The 17,219-nt window shown below is 35.4% G+C and overlaps 1 protein-coding gene across 6 annotated transcripts in view; it reads left to right on the top strand.

The window, feature by feature from the left end:
- The window catches only part of LOC145673765 (solute carrier family 35 member H1), a 232,607-nt gene that overhangs the window by 89,041 nt on the left and 126,347 nt on the right, over positions 1–17,219 (top strand). The window contains exon 1 of one of the 6 annotated variants that reach the window (XM_081743518.1): positions 9,722–10,037. The exons of 1 other annotated variant lie outside the window; for it this stretch is intronic. Coding sequence is in view for 1 of the 5 variants with exons in the window: in XM_081743516.1 (XP_081599642.1) it covers positions 12,263–12,309 (47 nt within the window). In the remaining 4 variants the exon portion in view is untranslated. Of the gene's footprint in view, positions 1–9,721; positions 10,038–10,089; positions 10,244–10,359; positions 12,310–12,403; positions 12,748–17,219 lie in introns of those variants that run through there. 4 more of the 6 variants (XM_081743519.1, XM_081743522.1, XM_081743516.1 and 1 more) reach the window with 4 other exon arrangements.

The following is a 17,219-nucleotide window of genomic DNA, read 5'->3' as shown; positions in this document are numbered from 1 at the left end:
ATGTTAGTTGAATTCTTTAGTATGGCACTCATCACGCGTCAGAACGTCTCTGCATAATGTCTTTAGTGCTTTAGATTAATTTACAATGTTTATCGCCATAAAGCGAAAAGTGTAACATATTGCGAGACGCAGTATTTTGGAAACGATTCAACGTCTCAAGCAAATCTTCACTATCAATATCATCACTATCCACAACAACACTACCAAAACTGGGAGTTGTTCAAATTTATTATTACTTCCGGTTTCAACATTTATCGATCATAGAACGAAAATGGTAACAAGATAGGGACAAAAAGTAAGATGATGATTATTCAATGGAGTTAGTATGGTGTAATCGATAGTGTTCCTCCAAATAAGGTTCTTATCCTGGGTCGTGTCTCATTTCGTTTTCTTATTTTTTTTAAATAAAATAATGAAATACATGTAACACTTTCAAATTAATAAACACTGAACCAAATACGGAATTCATGTTATTTAATTTTCTCTTTAAACACGACAAATTTGATTATCTTAGACATTGTATTCGTGGATTGTTCTGCGATGTCCAATGCTATTTTGTCCTTAGGATGAAAATATAGAGTTGTGATGCTAGTATCTTGGCCTCTGGGCCAGAAATCGAAAATGAACGCCGCTTCAACAATGCGATTTTATTAACACTTTATTAAAATATCAATTTCTTAGAATTTTTAAGGAAATATCGCCTTACACTTGTTTCCGTTCCAAAAAACAAGTGTAATTATTTAATCCAAAATAGCACGTTTTGCTCTGTAGAAGTTTGTGCAATAGTGTAATAGGTAAGGCCTATGCCCACTATAAAGGTAACCAAGAAAGTTCTATCGCTTTTTCACCCACCAAATTCCAACATCGATATGTGACCTAAGGCGTACCTAGAAGATCGAAAATACTAACCATCAGCATCGACGACCTTCTGACAACGTTCTGGAATGGCATGGATTTCATCGCGGCAGAACATGATTGGCCGTGAAGCGAAGGAAGTATCAAGTGCATTTTTGCACCTCTACTACTGATTTGAACTGTACTCCTCTAGACACACCATTGATTGAACTACTGTTAGGTTCAATTTATTTTTCCTTTAAATAATATATGGTTCAAAACTATTTGCATAAAATATACATACGAACTTTGAGCACTCCCCTTCTTGCAAACACCATACAAGTAGTAAGGGAGACACCTGATCTAACTTCGGACTTTGATCCGACATTTCTGACGTCATAGGTCAAAGGTCAATGACCTTGGACCGGAGTCAATAACCTAGTGGTACTTAGGACCATCCACTCTATATTTGGCAGGGGTACCTTGGCCCACTCCTAAATTTTGGCAGGGATACCTAGGACCACCTCCTTTAATTGGAAATTGCCAAATCTAAAAATTTGGTATGGTAGTCTAGGACGTAAGTATGTAACTCAATTAGTATTGCGGGTCCACCTCGTTCCCTTCCATGAGTAAAAAATGCCAAAAATTCAAATTTCGGAGTATTGACCTAATTTATCCTCTTTGATGAGGTGTTATTACCTTATATAGTTATATGGTCATGTATAGGGGTCAATTCCCTATCACAAGACAGGCACATTTGTGCACCACTTTAAATTTTTGGGAGGGGTACCTTGGCCAACCCCTTAAATTTTGGAAATTGCCCAATTTAAACATTTGGTATAATACTACAGGACCCTAATATAGATCACGATAAATTTGGGTGGTCCACTTTGTTCCCTTTTAGAGGTACAAAATTGCCAAATTTTAGTACAACCGCATGTTTGGTTTTTGGCTCATTTTATCCCCTTGGATGAGGTCTTATTACCTTATATAGTTATATGCGCGTATACACGTGTCCATTCCCTATCGTAAGACATCGGTACATTTGTGCACCCCTTTAAATTTTTGGGAGGAGTATCTTGGACCACCCCTTTAATTTTGGAAATTGCCCAATTTAAACATTCGGTATTATAGTATAGGACGCTAATATAGATCACTATAAATTTGGGGGTCCACCTCGTTCCCTTTAGGGGTACAAATTTGTCAAAATATAAACGTAAGCTATACGTTGTATCATGTGTTTTGTTTTGGCCCAATTTATCCCTTTGATGAGATTCTATTACCTTATATGGTTATATGATCATGTATAGGGATCCGTTTCCGATCATAAAACATAGGTACATTGATGCACTCCTTTAAACTTTTGGGAGGGATACCTTGGCCCCCCTTAAATTTCGGAAATTTTCCAATTTAAGCATTCGGTATCATAGTACATGACCTCAACATGTATCATGATAAGTTTGGGTGGTCCACCTTGTTCCCTTTCATGGGTTAAAAATTGCCAAAATATAAACATAAGCAATATGTTATACCACGTGTTTGGTTTTTGGCCCAATTTATCCCCTTTCATGATGTCTTATTACCTTATATGGTTATATGGTCATGTATAGGGGTTCATTTAGTATCATAAGACATGGGTACATTGATGCACCCCTTTAAATTTTGGGAGGGGTATCTTGGCTCATCCACTCACTTTTAGAAATTGTTTAATATAAGCATTTGGTATCATAGTACAAGACTTCAATATGTACCACTATAAATTTGGATGGTCCACCTCGTTCCTTTTCATGGGTAAAGAACTACCAAAAATCAAATTATCGGAGGTTATTGACCCCCTTTTGATAAGGATTTAGCACGTTATATGGGTATGTACAGAGGTTTGTTACCTTTATATGTTTATGTTCCCTTTTAAGCTAGGGAATTATCAAATAACAAAATTCGGTAAAAGTTTTCTAGGATCTATTGTAAATGTTGATGTCCCTCTTATGGCCAAATATTCAAATTTTAAAGGTTATTGACCTATTTTTGATACGGCTTTATTATTGAATGAGTACAGGATTTATTACTTTTTCATAAGACAAAGGTGTATTTGTGTACCAATCTTAAATTTTGGGAGGGGTAAATTTCTTATTGCTAAATTAATAATTGTTCTTAGAATTGGGTGGTATCTCATTCTTTGGGTAAATCATTGTCAAATATGAGTATGGTCACGTGATCTGTTATTGAGCTATGATGAGATTAGGACTCCAGGGCACTGGTACATTTAAACTTTGTAGGATAATTTGAGAATTGTCAAAATGAAATTACGTCATTGGTTTTGATTATTCCCGCCTATGAGCCAAATATAAACGTAAGCAATACGAGGTACCATGTGATAGAATAGTGTACATTGATTCATTTCCTTTTCAAAATTCATGGAAGTTATAAAATAACACGTTTCTAGACAACAGTTGGTTCTTCTAAGATAAACAATTGACCTAATTGAGACCTAACTACAACATGTAATTATATGATTAATTCTAAGACTTAGGTATATCGAGAGAGGTACGTAGAACCATTCTTTAAATTTGGGAATTGTGATAAACAAAATTTTAGTATGAGGCGCGAAATTTGAAACAATACTTTGAACTTTAGTTAAGTTCATAGTCTAAGATCATTGGTGGTGGTTGAATTAACCTTGAGTTTTCAGAAATCTGATAGGTACCATATTGAATCTTATGACTTATAGACGAAAGGCAATACATGCTACAACACTTTGAAATTTAATCACAAGGTGATGTAATCTGACACTGGCAAAGTTATTGTTGATGCAATTTGATTGGCTGATCACTATCTTTCATGCAATCTGATTGGTTCATAACTATCTTTCGTGCAATCTGATCGGCTGATGATTTTCAAATCTTTGTTGCATTCAGTTTTAAGTTTTGTTTAACATTTAAAAATCTTGGTTTCGTTCAATATTTTGCAATCATTGTTAAATATGATCAAAACCATTTATTTGTTAATCGAATAGTTAAAAACCGGATACTGTTTGACGGTTAACCGTGAAACGTGGAATTATTTTAGTTGAAATTTTAGTTTGAAAATTTTTTATTTGAAACTTTTTGTTTGAAATTTTTTTCAAATTTTAGTTGGAATTTCTTGTTTTAAAATTTTGTTTGAATTTTTTTGACATTTTTTTCAAAATTTTCTTTGAAAATTTTTCTTCAAATTTTTTTCGTTTCAAAACTTTTAGTTTGAAAATCTTTCGTTTAAAATTTTTGTTTCAAAATTTGAATATTTTTGTTTGAAAATTTGTTTCAAATTTTTTTGAAATTTTTTTGTATTTTTCAAAATTTTTGATCGAAATTTTTGGTTTCAAAATTTCGTTTGAATTTTTTTCGTTTGAAATTTTTGTTTGTAAAATTTTTTCAGTTTTTGAAAATTTTTTAAATTTTTTTGTTTCAAAACGAAATTTTTGGTTTGAAATTATAGTTTGGAAAATTTTGGTTTAATTTTTTTTGTTTGAAAATTTTTGTTTCGAAATTTTTGTTTGAGAAATTTTGGTTTCAAATTTTCAAATTTGTGAACTCATTGAAAAAGAACCGGAACTGTTTACAACAAAAAATCTGGCAACACTGTTTATCATGATGCAATAGTACATGTCAGAACATGGGGTTGTACTTGAAATAAAAGAACAAATCATTGAAATGGGTCATTTTATTACACTGCACTGATTAATCACATACATCCATACCAGATAATATATTTGGAAATTGTCGATACAATGTATTTTGAACTTCTTGCACTAGTTTTTCTTTAGCGTATAATTTTAATTCTATCTGAAGTCTTTTAACATCTATTGCTATATGAATTGGTGGAAACTCAATGTCCATTTGATCACAAATAAACTGTTTATCAATATAGGTATGCCCCCGACGAACGATGTTGACAACCATCACAACATCTAGATACATGTTCTACAATATGAATGACACATTTTTCAAAATAGTACTTTTTCAGGAATATACTAGTTTTGTTGCACACTTCCACTGCATGTTAAACACACTGGAATACATTGACGCATTTGGTCCATTCCGTTTGCGTTAGATACACCATATTGCGGGCTTCATGCAATGTACTCTTTTTCCGTAACAGCACCATCTTCTTCTCGAGGAGTGTACGCAGCACAACTTCATGATTTGAGACTAATGATTTGACTATGGTCGCATTTAGATCATCATGAAAAAAATCATTCATTTGGTAGATTCGTAAATATTATATTTGCCATTCTTCAAAGTTCAGTTGTACAACAAATTGTTCTGCTTTGCTCAATCGAATCACAGGTTCAAACGTTGTAGCACAGATACCAACCATGACATGTTTTGTTTTAAATATATTTATCGGCTAATAGCTTGCAAAGAGAAATTCTTTATCATTAGAAATACACATCTTTCCTGCTGAAACGCACTTGCTCGAATGATTTCATGGGCTGACACGGTATTTGCTAACGTTTACATTGGTGATTTCATACAGCTGCGGCTGACATCATTGAAAAGGAATGTGCTGACGTTTGAATTCATGATTTCATCACAATTGCTGACGAAACAACATTCACAGATCCGGCTGTGTACTAAATTCAAATTGATGACTCCGTCCAACGAGTCTTTTATAGCATAAAGATACAGATCCAGTGTGAAAGAAACGTAAAAGTTCTTGTTTTGATGCTTCCATGGGTAAATATCTTGATGGTAAAATTATATTCTTATCATTTTCAAGCTTCACTACGATTCTTAATCCAAACTTTATACGGATCATTTGGCCAGCTAAGATTGTATAAGGTACATTCTGTTGTAAATCTGTAATCTTGGTAAATGATTTCATCAGATCACGTGAGTTTAAAAACTGCAGACAAGTAGCCATGATGACGTTATCATGAATACTAACTCGAACGATGATGCAAAACTGATGACGTTGCATTACCATGTTCTGACGTGTAATATTGCATCATGATAAAAAATGTTGCCAGATGTTTTTGTTCTAAACAGTTAAGAAACGGTTCTTTACTAATGTGCACAAACTTAAAAAATGTCAAACCAAAGACTAAAAAAATTTTTCAAACAAAAATTTCGAAACAAAAATTTTTCAAACAAAATTTTGAAACAAAAAAATTCAATCACAAATTCTGAAAAAAAATTTACAAACAAAAATTTCGAAAAATAATTTCAAACTTTTAAACGAAAAAATTTCAAACCAAAATTTTCCAAATTAAATTTCAAACAAAAAATTTATGAAACGTAAAAATTTTAAAACAAAAAGTTTCAAAAAATTTGAGATAAAAAATTTTACAGACAAAAATTTCAAACAAAAATTCAAAATTTTGAAAAAAACTTTCAATCAAAAATTTTTAAACAAAAAATACAAAAAAATTCCAGCAAAAATTTTGAAAGAAAAAATTTTGAAAAAAATTTCACAGAAATATTCAAAAAAATTTGAAACGAAATTTTGAAAGAAAATTTTGAACCAAAAAATTCAAACAAAAATTTGAAAAAAATTTCAGTTTCAAATGAAAAATTTTCAAACCAAAGATTTCAACCAAAATAATTTTAGTTTCACGGTTAACCATCAAACATCCGGTTTCCAACTATTTGATTAACAAATAAACGGCTTTCGTCATATTTATCAGTGAGTACAAAATGTTGAACAAAACTTAAAACTGAATGCAACAAAGATTTGAAAATCATAAGCCAATCAGATTGCACGAAAGATAGTGGTCAACCAATCAGATTGCATGAAAGATAGTGATCAGCCAATCAAATTGCATCAACAATAACTTTGCCAGTGTCAGATTACATCACCTTGTGATTAAATTTCAAAGTGTTGTAGAATGTATTGCCTTTCGTCTATAAGTCATAAGATTCAATAAGGTACCTATCAGATTTCTGAAAACTCAAGGTTAATTCATCCACCACCAATGATCTTAGACTATGAGCTTTACTAAAGTTCAAAGTATTGTTTCAAATTTCGCGCCTCATACTAAAATTTTGTTTATCACAATTCCCAAATTTAAAGAATGGTTCTACGTACCTCTCTCGATATACCTAAGTCTTAGAATTAATCATATAATTACATGTTGTAGTTAGGTCTCAATTAGGTCAATTGTTTATCTTAGAAGAACCAACTGTTGTCTAGAAACGTGTTATTTTATAACTTCCACGAATTTTGAAAAGGAAATGAATCAATGTACACTATTCTATCACGTGGTAATTCGTTTTGCTTACGTTTATATTTGGCTCATAGGCGGGAATAATCAAAACCAATGACGTAATTTCATTTTGGCAATTCTCAAATTATCCTACAAAGTTTAAATGTACCAATGCCCTGGAGTCCTAATCTCATCATAGCTCAATAACAGATCACGTGACCATACTCATATTTGACAATGATTTACCCAAAGAATGAGATACCACCCAATTCTAAGTACAATTATTAATTTAGCAATAAGAAATTTACCCCTCCCAAAATTTAAGATTGGTACACAAATACACCTGTGTCTTATGAAAAAGTAATAAATCCTGTACTCATTCAATAATAAAACTGTATCAAAAATAGGTCAATAACCTTTAAAATTTCAATATATGGCCATAAGAGGGACATCGACATTTACAATGGATCCTAGAAAACGTTTACCGAATTTTGTTATTTGATAATTCCCTAGCTTAAAAGGGAACATAAACATATAAAGGTAACAAACCTCTGTACATACCCATATAACGTGCTAAATCCTTATCAAAAGGGGGTCAATAACCTCTGATAATTTGATTTTTGGTAGTTCTTTACCCATGAAAAGGAACGAGGTGGACCATCCAAATTTATAGTGGTACATATTGAAGTCCTGCACTATGATACCAAATGCTTATATTAAACAATTTCTAAAAGTGAGTGGATGAGCCAAGATACCCCTCCCAAAATTTAAAGGGGTGCATCAATGTACCCATGTCTTATGATACTAAATGAACCCCTATACATGACCATATAACCATATAAGGTAATAAGACATCATCAAAGGGGATAAATTGGGCCGAAAACCAAACACGTGGTACAACATATTGCTTAAGTTTATATTTTGGCAATTTTTTACCCATGAAAGGGAACAAGGTGGACCACCCAAATTTATCATGACACATGTTGAGATCATGTACTATGATACCGAATGCTTAAATTGGAAAATTTCCGAAATTTAAGGGGGGCCAAGGTATCCCTCCCAAAAGTTTAAAGGAGTGCATCAATGTACCTATGTTTTATGATCGGAAACGGATCCCTATACATGATCATATAACCATATAAGGTAATAGAATCTCATCAAAGGGATAAATTGGGCCAAAACAAAACACATGGTACAACGTATAGCTTACGTTTATATTTTGACAAATTTGTACCCCTAAAGGGAATGAGGTGGATCACCCAAATTTATAGTGATCTATATTAGGGTCCTATACTATAATACCGAATGTTTAAATTGGTCAATTTCCAAAATTAAAGGAACGGGCCAAGATACTCCTCCCAAAAATTTCAAGGGGTGCACAAATGTACCGATGTCTTACGATAGGGAATGGATTCCTGTTTACGCCCATATAACTGTATAGAGTAATAAGACCTCATCAAAGGGGTAAATTAGGTGAAAAACCTCCAAAATTTGAATTTTTGGCAATTTTTTACCCATCAAAGGGAACGAGGTAGACCACCAATACTAATAGAGGTACATACTATGGTCCTAGGCTACCACAGCAAATTTTTAGATTTGGCAATTCCCAAAATTTAAGGGGGGTGTACCTAGGTACCCCTGCAAAAATTTAGGGGGTGGGCCAAGCTACCCCTGCCAAAATCTAGAGGGGTGGTCCTAAGTACCCCTAGGTCATTGACTCCGGTGACCTATGATGTCACAAATGTCGGGGTCAAAGTCCAAAGTTAGATCAGGTGTCCCACTTACTACTACACACAAGATTTTCTGAAACTTGTGCACATTCTCTATTTGCAACATGCTTGAAATAAGTCGTATAGCTCTATTCGCTAAGATGTTTGCACAGTATGAGTAAAATCTTTACAGTGGATTGAGAGAGAAAACAGACTTTATCGGCAGTCAATCCTACATTTCGTCCTTTTCTTTCTCTGTGGGAAAATTCACAAGCTCACGTGTTTTGACCTTGGAAGGGGGAAAGAATCAAAGAAGCCTGCCTTTTTTAACTTCAAAATTAGCTTCCGGCCCCTATTGTCAAATGCAGGGCATGTTGTAAAAAGACTTGAAATGAAAGAAAAATAATTTTTAATTATCGCTCTCTAATAATACTCTAAAAAGATAATCTAAAGCTGAACATACATTATGAATAAGAACATATATTCAGACGAATTTTAAAACGTGTAAAATAAATAGTTTTGATAAAACTTTCGATTGAAACAGGCCAGTAGCCAGCCTAAAAATGTAGGGGCCCATCTAACCATAGTGAAGTTCATCACCATACTATAGTTTATTTGCAAGCCTACCGTGAAAATTTTAGGAGTAGGCCAGTAAAAGTTTAGGGAGGCGGCCCGCTAGACCACCGGTGGATACGGGCTTGGAATGAAATACTCCATGAGATTATATAGGGAAATTCTATCGTTTCTCAGGTGTTTTAGACACAGCTTTAATACTTTGGCCAAATCGAGTTTTACGGTCTAGGAGTCTCATTGTGTTCGGGTTTGCGTCAATGCAACGCTGAAAATAGCGATTGTCAGTTGTGATAATTGGTATAGCTTTTACCATTGCTTGTGCTTGTTTTTCATTTAGGCTTTGCGTTACAGTTTGCAAAATTTTGCGAACATTCGTACAGAATGACCCACCTGCAAGAACTTATTCTGTAGTGTTCTGCGAGAACATAATTCACAAATTGCATTTTAGTTTGCGATAATCCGGATTGCCCTTGGAATTGCGTCTAAAATTTTTAGATGATACCCTAGTAAATTATAGCGCGACGTGCAATAAGCATAAATACACAAGGAAATCTTCGCTTATACCTCCTTATGACGTCATTGATAAGAAGCCACTCAGAACGCAAAATGGTGCTACGCTATAATTAATGCCATATGTTACTAATGGTAGAGATTGAAAAAAGTAGATAGTGATGAACTTCATTTATTCTTAAAACACTAAAGTAAACTTCGATTCAAGAGAGGATTATTAAAGAAAGGTGAACAGTCTTATTATTTTATCGTCAAACTTCCAATCTTTATTTAACGAAAAATTATGTGTTCTCTGAATATATGTTATCTGTTAGGTACGGAAGTTGTTTACAAGGCCGGATATCATGTACATGTGTCATATCCCTTTGTATTCTCTACATACACGTAGTGGAAACTGATCACTAGACTGGCGATGTGCTTTCTAGGTATGCAGGTAACTTGTCATAAATTTATACCTGTGTGCCGCAGAGTAGCTCCAGGATTTAAGTTCAAATTTTGTCATTTATCAGGAAATTTACTGTCATCACCTTAGAAAGTGTTTTTCAGGGAGTCCTTTGTGCACACTCACTTTAGGACGAGTTACCCGTTTTGCGTGAAAATACTGCGTTCAGAAATTTGTCTTGAAACTTAAATTATGAAAACCACAAACCAATCTGTGCTAGGTGGCCAATAAAAGGCATGAATGCTATCTTACCGAGCCAAGGGAGGAGCACAGGCTGAAATGTGACCGACGAAAGTCTGTAGGAATCAGCCGCGTTAGTGATTGTGAAAATGCGCGTAAACGAGGGTATCCCTTGAAACACTACGTTACGGTAGTTAGTTACTTTTTTCTAACATGGTCAGTGCAACTGCGTACGCTTTTACGGTTTGTGCAATTTCGACACTGCCTTCAGGAAACTATGGAAAACTCATTCGTTTGTGTTAAAAGACTTGGATAAGTACTCTGATACATAACATGCAACGTACTTACTTTTTTTCCCACCATCAGCACGATCTTCACATCAGAATATATAACTATTCCCCATTTCTTTTCCCAATTTGGGGGGCCGCGGTGGCTCAGTAGTAGAGCGTTCACCTCTGGAGTTTGGGGTCCCGGGTTCAAACCCTGCGCCTGCCAAGTGAACTTTGTGATGGACAACACCGTGTGCTCTTAACTTCTCCTTTCCCACTTTCTTCATTCCACCATTTCATTCATCTCGGACTAAGTTCCAAACTTGGGCGTCCGTTTCCAGCAAATTTTTTAAACTTTGCAGGAAAGATATGGATAATTTGATCGTTTGTGTGCTTGATAATATACAAGAGTCTCGAAAAATCTGTTTATTTGTTATATATAAGCGGCTATAAACGTGGGACTATACTATGAGCGAAGGGAACTACTTGGCGCAAGGTAACCGAACAGTTGCATTCTGGGAAAGAAACGAGTGTTTATGTTATCAACATGGCGAATGTACAAGGGCAATGAACTAACAGTTTTAACATTTGGATAGCAATACGTTGATAAGGAGCAAAATCTTTTAAAAGTTTGTGAAGAGCACGGATTAATGAACCTAATAACAAATTGCAGAAAGTGCGCAAACGAGATAACAGCGAAGAAACGTGGCGAAAGCGGACGCCCAACTTCGGAATAAATGCCTTCATCTCTCATCATCGCCGTCTCCTTTAGCTTAACCGGCATAATCGTGGGACGTAAAACTCAAAAATTTCGTTTCCCAATTTCAGATATCTGTTCTTCTCCATAAATTGCGACATCTGTTCCTTTCCAAAATATGTTGTTATAAACTGAAAATTGAAGTGTTACATGGAACTTCCATCTATCAATTGGGGCAACTTATTCCCTCATTACACCCTAATGTTTGACGTCAACATGCCTCCACTTAAAGTAATACCAACAAGAGGCGTCGTTTAACACGACAAAATAACACACTAAAACTTGTTCATTTTGTACGAACTTCCCTAAAAATACCGTTTTGTAAATTTTAAGTATTTTCATATTTGTGGACCTACTCTCGGTAAATCTTTACTTTGGGCAAGGCGGGCACATCCTATCACTGTTAGTATTATTCACAGGTTGTCACTGGTTCCTTGCTGTTCCTAATTCATATGAATGTAGTTTTTGCATTTTCTAACCAGATGTCGTTGCTGTTCCTGATTCGCATAATATTGCCGAACAAGCGTTAGCAGGCCCCGCCGGATTGGGTTGTTTTCTATCTTTCGCTCTTGGAAACTGGAACTGGAATTGGAGTTGCGGGAACCGGTTCAGGTGAATCGCTTCCTGTCACTGCCTTGTCTATAGTAAAGGCTTGCTCTACTCTTCGGCACTTAACCCTAAATTTATTTTCTAAACCATTCTCTATGAACCCTGTGAAGTCAATCATGTGCAGGTTTAGAATGCGATCCCAAGTATGATTTAACTACGTAGATAGCGGCCCCGAAATAGAAAATTTACGAAGAAATGAACAGTATCAGACGAAATGTCAGCATTAGAGTTAAAGGAAAAAGGTATGACATTTAGTATTTCCCTCTAATCCACACATAAGGTAAGTGTTTTATGCCATATACTGTATCTTATGCTATCCTCGTTTTTGCGTATACCGACCGTTGCTGACTACCCTACTTCCTACGGATACACCCCTTCGCTAAAGGCTGGGCTCTCCTACTGCGCTCCTGCCCTGACTCGGTTACATAGTATTAGTACTTTTTAGTGGATACCTAGCACAATTTGGTTAGTGTCTTTTGCACACTAGTTCTTATCGCGTACATACACTGAAATCCTTCTATAGTGAATCTGCCCACAGGAATGCAAGTGTACACCCCCATCATCGGCTTCGGAGTCTGTACTTGAACCAGTCACTACCAAGTGATTTGGGTGGAGAAACTAAATCTTACCCGGATAAAGTAATAAAGGTCATCAGTGTACGGTGTTCACTGCGATATTAGGTAAGCAGGCAGTAGAACATAATATGGCTGCGTTTTGAACTTACGGATTCAGTATAGCCCGCTCCCTCCAGTGATTTTTAACGAATCATAAAGATTCTAACGATTCATATTAGTTCATAATGAATCGGAATGGCATGTTATAAAGAATTAAGATGTAAATATTGTGGTAAGGAAGCTTTAGTATAAATAGTAGTAGTAGCGGTAGTGGTAGTAGTAGTAGTTGTTGTTGTGGTAGTAGCAATAGTAGTAGTACTAGTATTAATAGGAGTAGTAGTAGGAACGGGTTAGAAGCCCCGCAGGGGTTGGTTGGGCTCTTTTCTCGGTATAAGAAGAAGAAGAAGAAGAAGTAGTAGTAGTAGTAGTAGTAGTAGTAATAGTGGTGGTGGTGGTGACGACGACGACTCTTCCAGTTCCGGTGACAAAGAACTGGGGGGAGCGGGCTATACACAAGCCGAACCCACTTTCTTATTAACTAATCCAGAACGTGTTGGTGCAGTAATGGAGGGAAATAGAGAAGTGTAGGACTGAAAGTAATAAGAAGGGAGTTGCATCTGATGGAAGTGTGGTAAAATTTGGGTGCTATGTTATTCTATGAAGGCATAAATTTGTAAAATGCGCGGAAGTAGTATGTTGTTTTATTTCACAACAGGGTTGGCTGGTTTAAACCAAGATGGTTTAAACCATGGTTTAAACCAAGGTTTAAACCATGGTTTAAACCAAGGTTTAAACCAGCTGGTTTTTTCAAAAAAACCAACTGGTTTAAACCAAAAAACAAAAAAATGTTCGTAATAGTGTAAGTGTTTGAAAAATCTTGATGAACACACATTTGTGGGTTATCACTAGAGACCGGATGTTTAGGCACTAAAAACCTAGAAAATAGGCAGGCAAATAGGCACTAAAAATTTAAAAAATAGGCAGTCAAATAGGCACTAAAATGTAGCTCGAAATAATGAAGTTAAATACTCAATACCATTAAAAATAGATTCAAGTCATAAATAATGCTCAAAGAATATAGAAACATACTTCTTTGTCAATATCTTCTTTTATTGCATATGTAAAAACGAAGTTTGCTATGCATTCCATATATACTGGGTGAACCTTGAAGATGTGCACATACTTCGGGAGGTGATTCGTGACATCAAAAGAATACAAAAAGTCCTCTTGCATGTTGTGCAATTCTGCGTCGTATACGAGTGACAGGGGAGCCAACTTGGAATCGAAAATCGAATCCTGACAATTGGAGCGAGACATAAAAGTGTGTACATACTTTGGGAGGTGATTCGTGAATTCAAGACGACTTTTTGTCTTCTTTTCATGTCACGAATCACCTCCCAACGTATGTGCACATCTATCTGTTCCGTTCCAATTGTCAGGATTCGATTTTCAATCCAAGTTGGCACCCCTGTCAATCGTACACGACGCGGAATTCCACATTCAACAGGATTTTTTGTCTTCTTTTCATGTCACGAATCACCTCCCAACGTATGTGCACATCTATCTGTTCCAGTCCAATTGTCAATATTCGATTTTCGATTCCAAGTTGGCACCATTATCACTCGCACACGACACGTAATTCGACAAACTTCAAGAGAACTTTTTGTCTTCTTTTGATATCATTAATCACCTCGGAAGTATGTGCACATCTTTGAAGTTCACCCTGTGTATATATTCTAACGTACCACGTGCTTGTGTTTACAAACACCTAATATACGTATATATGTATGTATTATTTATGTTATATAAATTATTGAGCTGAGCGAAGCGAAGCTCTTATACTCGGGTTAGCCGTTTGGTTGTCCGCGAACTCCTCCTAGACCGTTTGGCCGATCTCAACCAAACTTAGCACGCTGATAGAGTATGTCGTGCTGAGTGACAACATAGGTCGAAATCAAAAATCCGATGTACCATCGAGGAATAATCACCGAAAAACGCTTCCTCCTAGACCGTTTGGCCGATCTCAACCAAACTTAGCACGCTGATAGAGTATGTCGTGCTGAGTGACAACATAGGTCGAAATCAAAAATCCGATGTACCATCGAGGAATAATCACCGAAAAACGCTTCCTCCTAGACCGTTTGGCCGATCTCGACCAAACTTAGCACGCTGATAGAGTATGTCGTGCTGAGTGACAACATAGGTCGAAATCAAAAATCCGATGTACCATCGAGGAATAATCACCGAAAAACGCTTCCTGATTACGTAGTTTAAGCTCGCTCAGCTCATTTCATTGCAATCGGGTATATCCATTGCATTCCTAGTATATTTTCCCAATGAAGGCTTACTTTGAAGAAAATGCATAGAATAGGCAACATTAGGTACTAAAGCAATTATTTAGGCAGTAAAGGTCGAAATAGGCAAAATAGGCAAAATAAAATTGGCTTAAATCGAAACTATAACCCCTTATATAAACTTTAAAACGTTATTTTTGATCATATCTTTAATATTAAAGAATAGGCATTTTGCCTAACGTCCGGTCTCTAGTTATCACGTTTCACTCCCGTATATTATTCGTATTATATTCAGACCTAAATTCCCCATTCATTACTCAAAAAGATTATACTACAAAAGCAACTTTTTTTTACAAGTTTATAAATGTTTATTTTGTGATTTTTTTGTAGTTGTTATTATTATGTAATTGCAATCGAAGAAAAATTCTAAATATTGTTTCGTTTCAATGTTCACTATTGATAAAATACATCGAAAATGCCGTACTTTTGTGTGTGTGTGGGGGGGGGGTCATACAGACCCCACGAGAGGCATTTAGTGAAATAAGTATCTTTGGTATCTATTTATGTATAAATGAGTGAGCCAGAGTGGACTCAAATAATTCGTATCTTTATACACTTTTCTTATCGATATGCAGATTAAGTCGGTGTATTTATTTAATTTGGACCAATAAAAGTCGTTGTTAACTAACTTGAACTAAATTAGTTCTTCTGTACTCCGTCGTACTTTGAAATTGTTCATATGTAATTCTGAGTAATGGTTTCACTTGTGCAACTGTTCATCTTTTGTCCTTCTGAAATGACTCTTGACAGTTATATTAAGAAGCATGTAAAGATCAGTACAACGTATTTTTTTATCAGGACTCCTTCGTGAGTGAGTCGGCAGACGTATCGCATTTGTGGCCAATTAGTCCTGCTTCCAAGTTCAAATGGAGGACAATTTCTCTCGGATGTAACTCGAGAAGCGGTTTTTATTCCGCTTTAAGCTTATGTGACCCCTTCCAGCATAACCCGGTTGTTGCATAATAACATCAAGGCGAAACAAACTTATTTCTGTCCATATATGATATGAATATATAGAGCAAATCAATTAAACCATAAAAACCTGGTTTAAACCAAAAAAAACCTGGTTTAAACCAAAAAAAACCTGGTTTAAACCAAAAAAACCGGTTTTTTTGGTTTTTTTAATAAAAACCATGGTTTTTGCCAACCCTGTTTCACAATAAGATTGTAGTCAGAAACAATATTAAGCATAGGATGAAGGTATAAAAAATGATCTCTAACCTATACTTAATATTGTTTCTGACTGTACAAGTAATCAGAATGTATCATTATCTTAGCTCTTACATGTATGATAATGTAAAAATAGGAAATAGAAAATGTGATACTCCGTAAGAAACAAATGATTGAAATTAAGGGCTGTGTCAAGGCAATGTACGAAAGTGATCATAGAAGTATTGCAAAGCGTTACCACATACAACGCATTTGTTTTGTGCCATATAAAGTGTTTTTCCATTATTCTTCTTTATGCGTATACTCACCGTCGCTGGCGCACCTTCTCCCTGCGGACGCATCTCCTCGCAATCGCTTGGGTCACTCTCCCATACTCGGTTTGATAGCATTCTTTTTTTATTGGGCAGCTAGAACGAGTTAGTTTGTGTTGTTTTTAGTTAATTCGTGTTTTGTGCGCTGTTATAACATATCTGCAGGTAGATATACTCACAACGGAACACCTTATATTTATAGTAAGGTTGCCCATTCAATGTGCAATCAATAGAGGAGTGAAGAAAAGTGAGAGATCCAAAGTTTTAAGGGTCAACACCCCGAAACACAGGAGATACGGATGAAAGAAGGATCTAGACTCATGTGAAGATAGCAATGCAAAAGACACACTGACACCGAAAAAACTTGAAAATGATTAATGTCATCGAAATGGCATTTGCACAATAGTATAATAAACAAACATTGTACCCATAGACATGCTCAGTAACATAATATGTAATGCAGTGTTACCAACTGAGCACAAAATGAAGCTTTGTTAATTTGCACGGAACACAAATTATAACATCTAGAAAATCTAATTATGAGTAGAGCCATACGTGTGAAGTCGTGATGTACAGTGTTGCCAACGTTTGAATATAGGCCTATATGAGTTCCTAGTCTATATGAATCTCGGATGTAGAGGAGTACATTAGGAGAGGGATACAATATTGTGCATGAGAAAATCATCAGAAAAGTGAACCTGCT

This window comes from Thermobia domestica, chromosome 17 (assembly GCF_964235325.1).
Source record: "Thermobia domestica chromosome 17, izTheDome1.hap1.1, whole genome shotgun sequence".
Lineage (NCBI taxonomy): Eukaryota > Metazoa > Arthropoda > Insecta > Zygentoma > Lepismatidae > Thermobia > Thermobia domestica.
The sequence above is the reverse complement of the archived record's forward strand: the minus strand, read 5'-3'. Positions and strand labels throughout refer to the sequence as shown.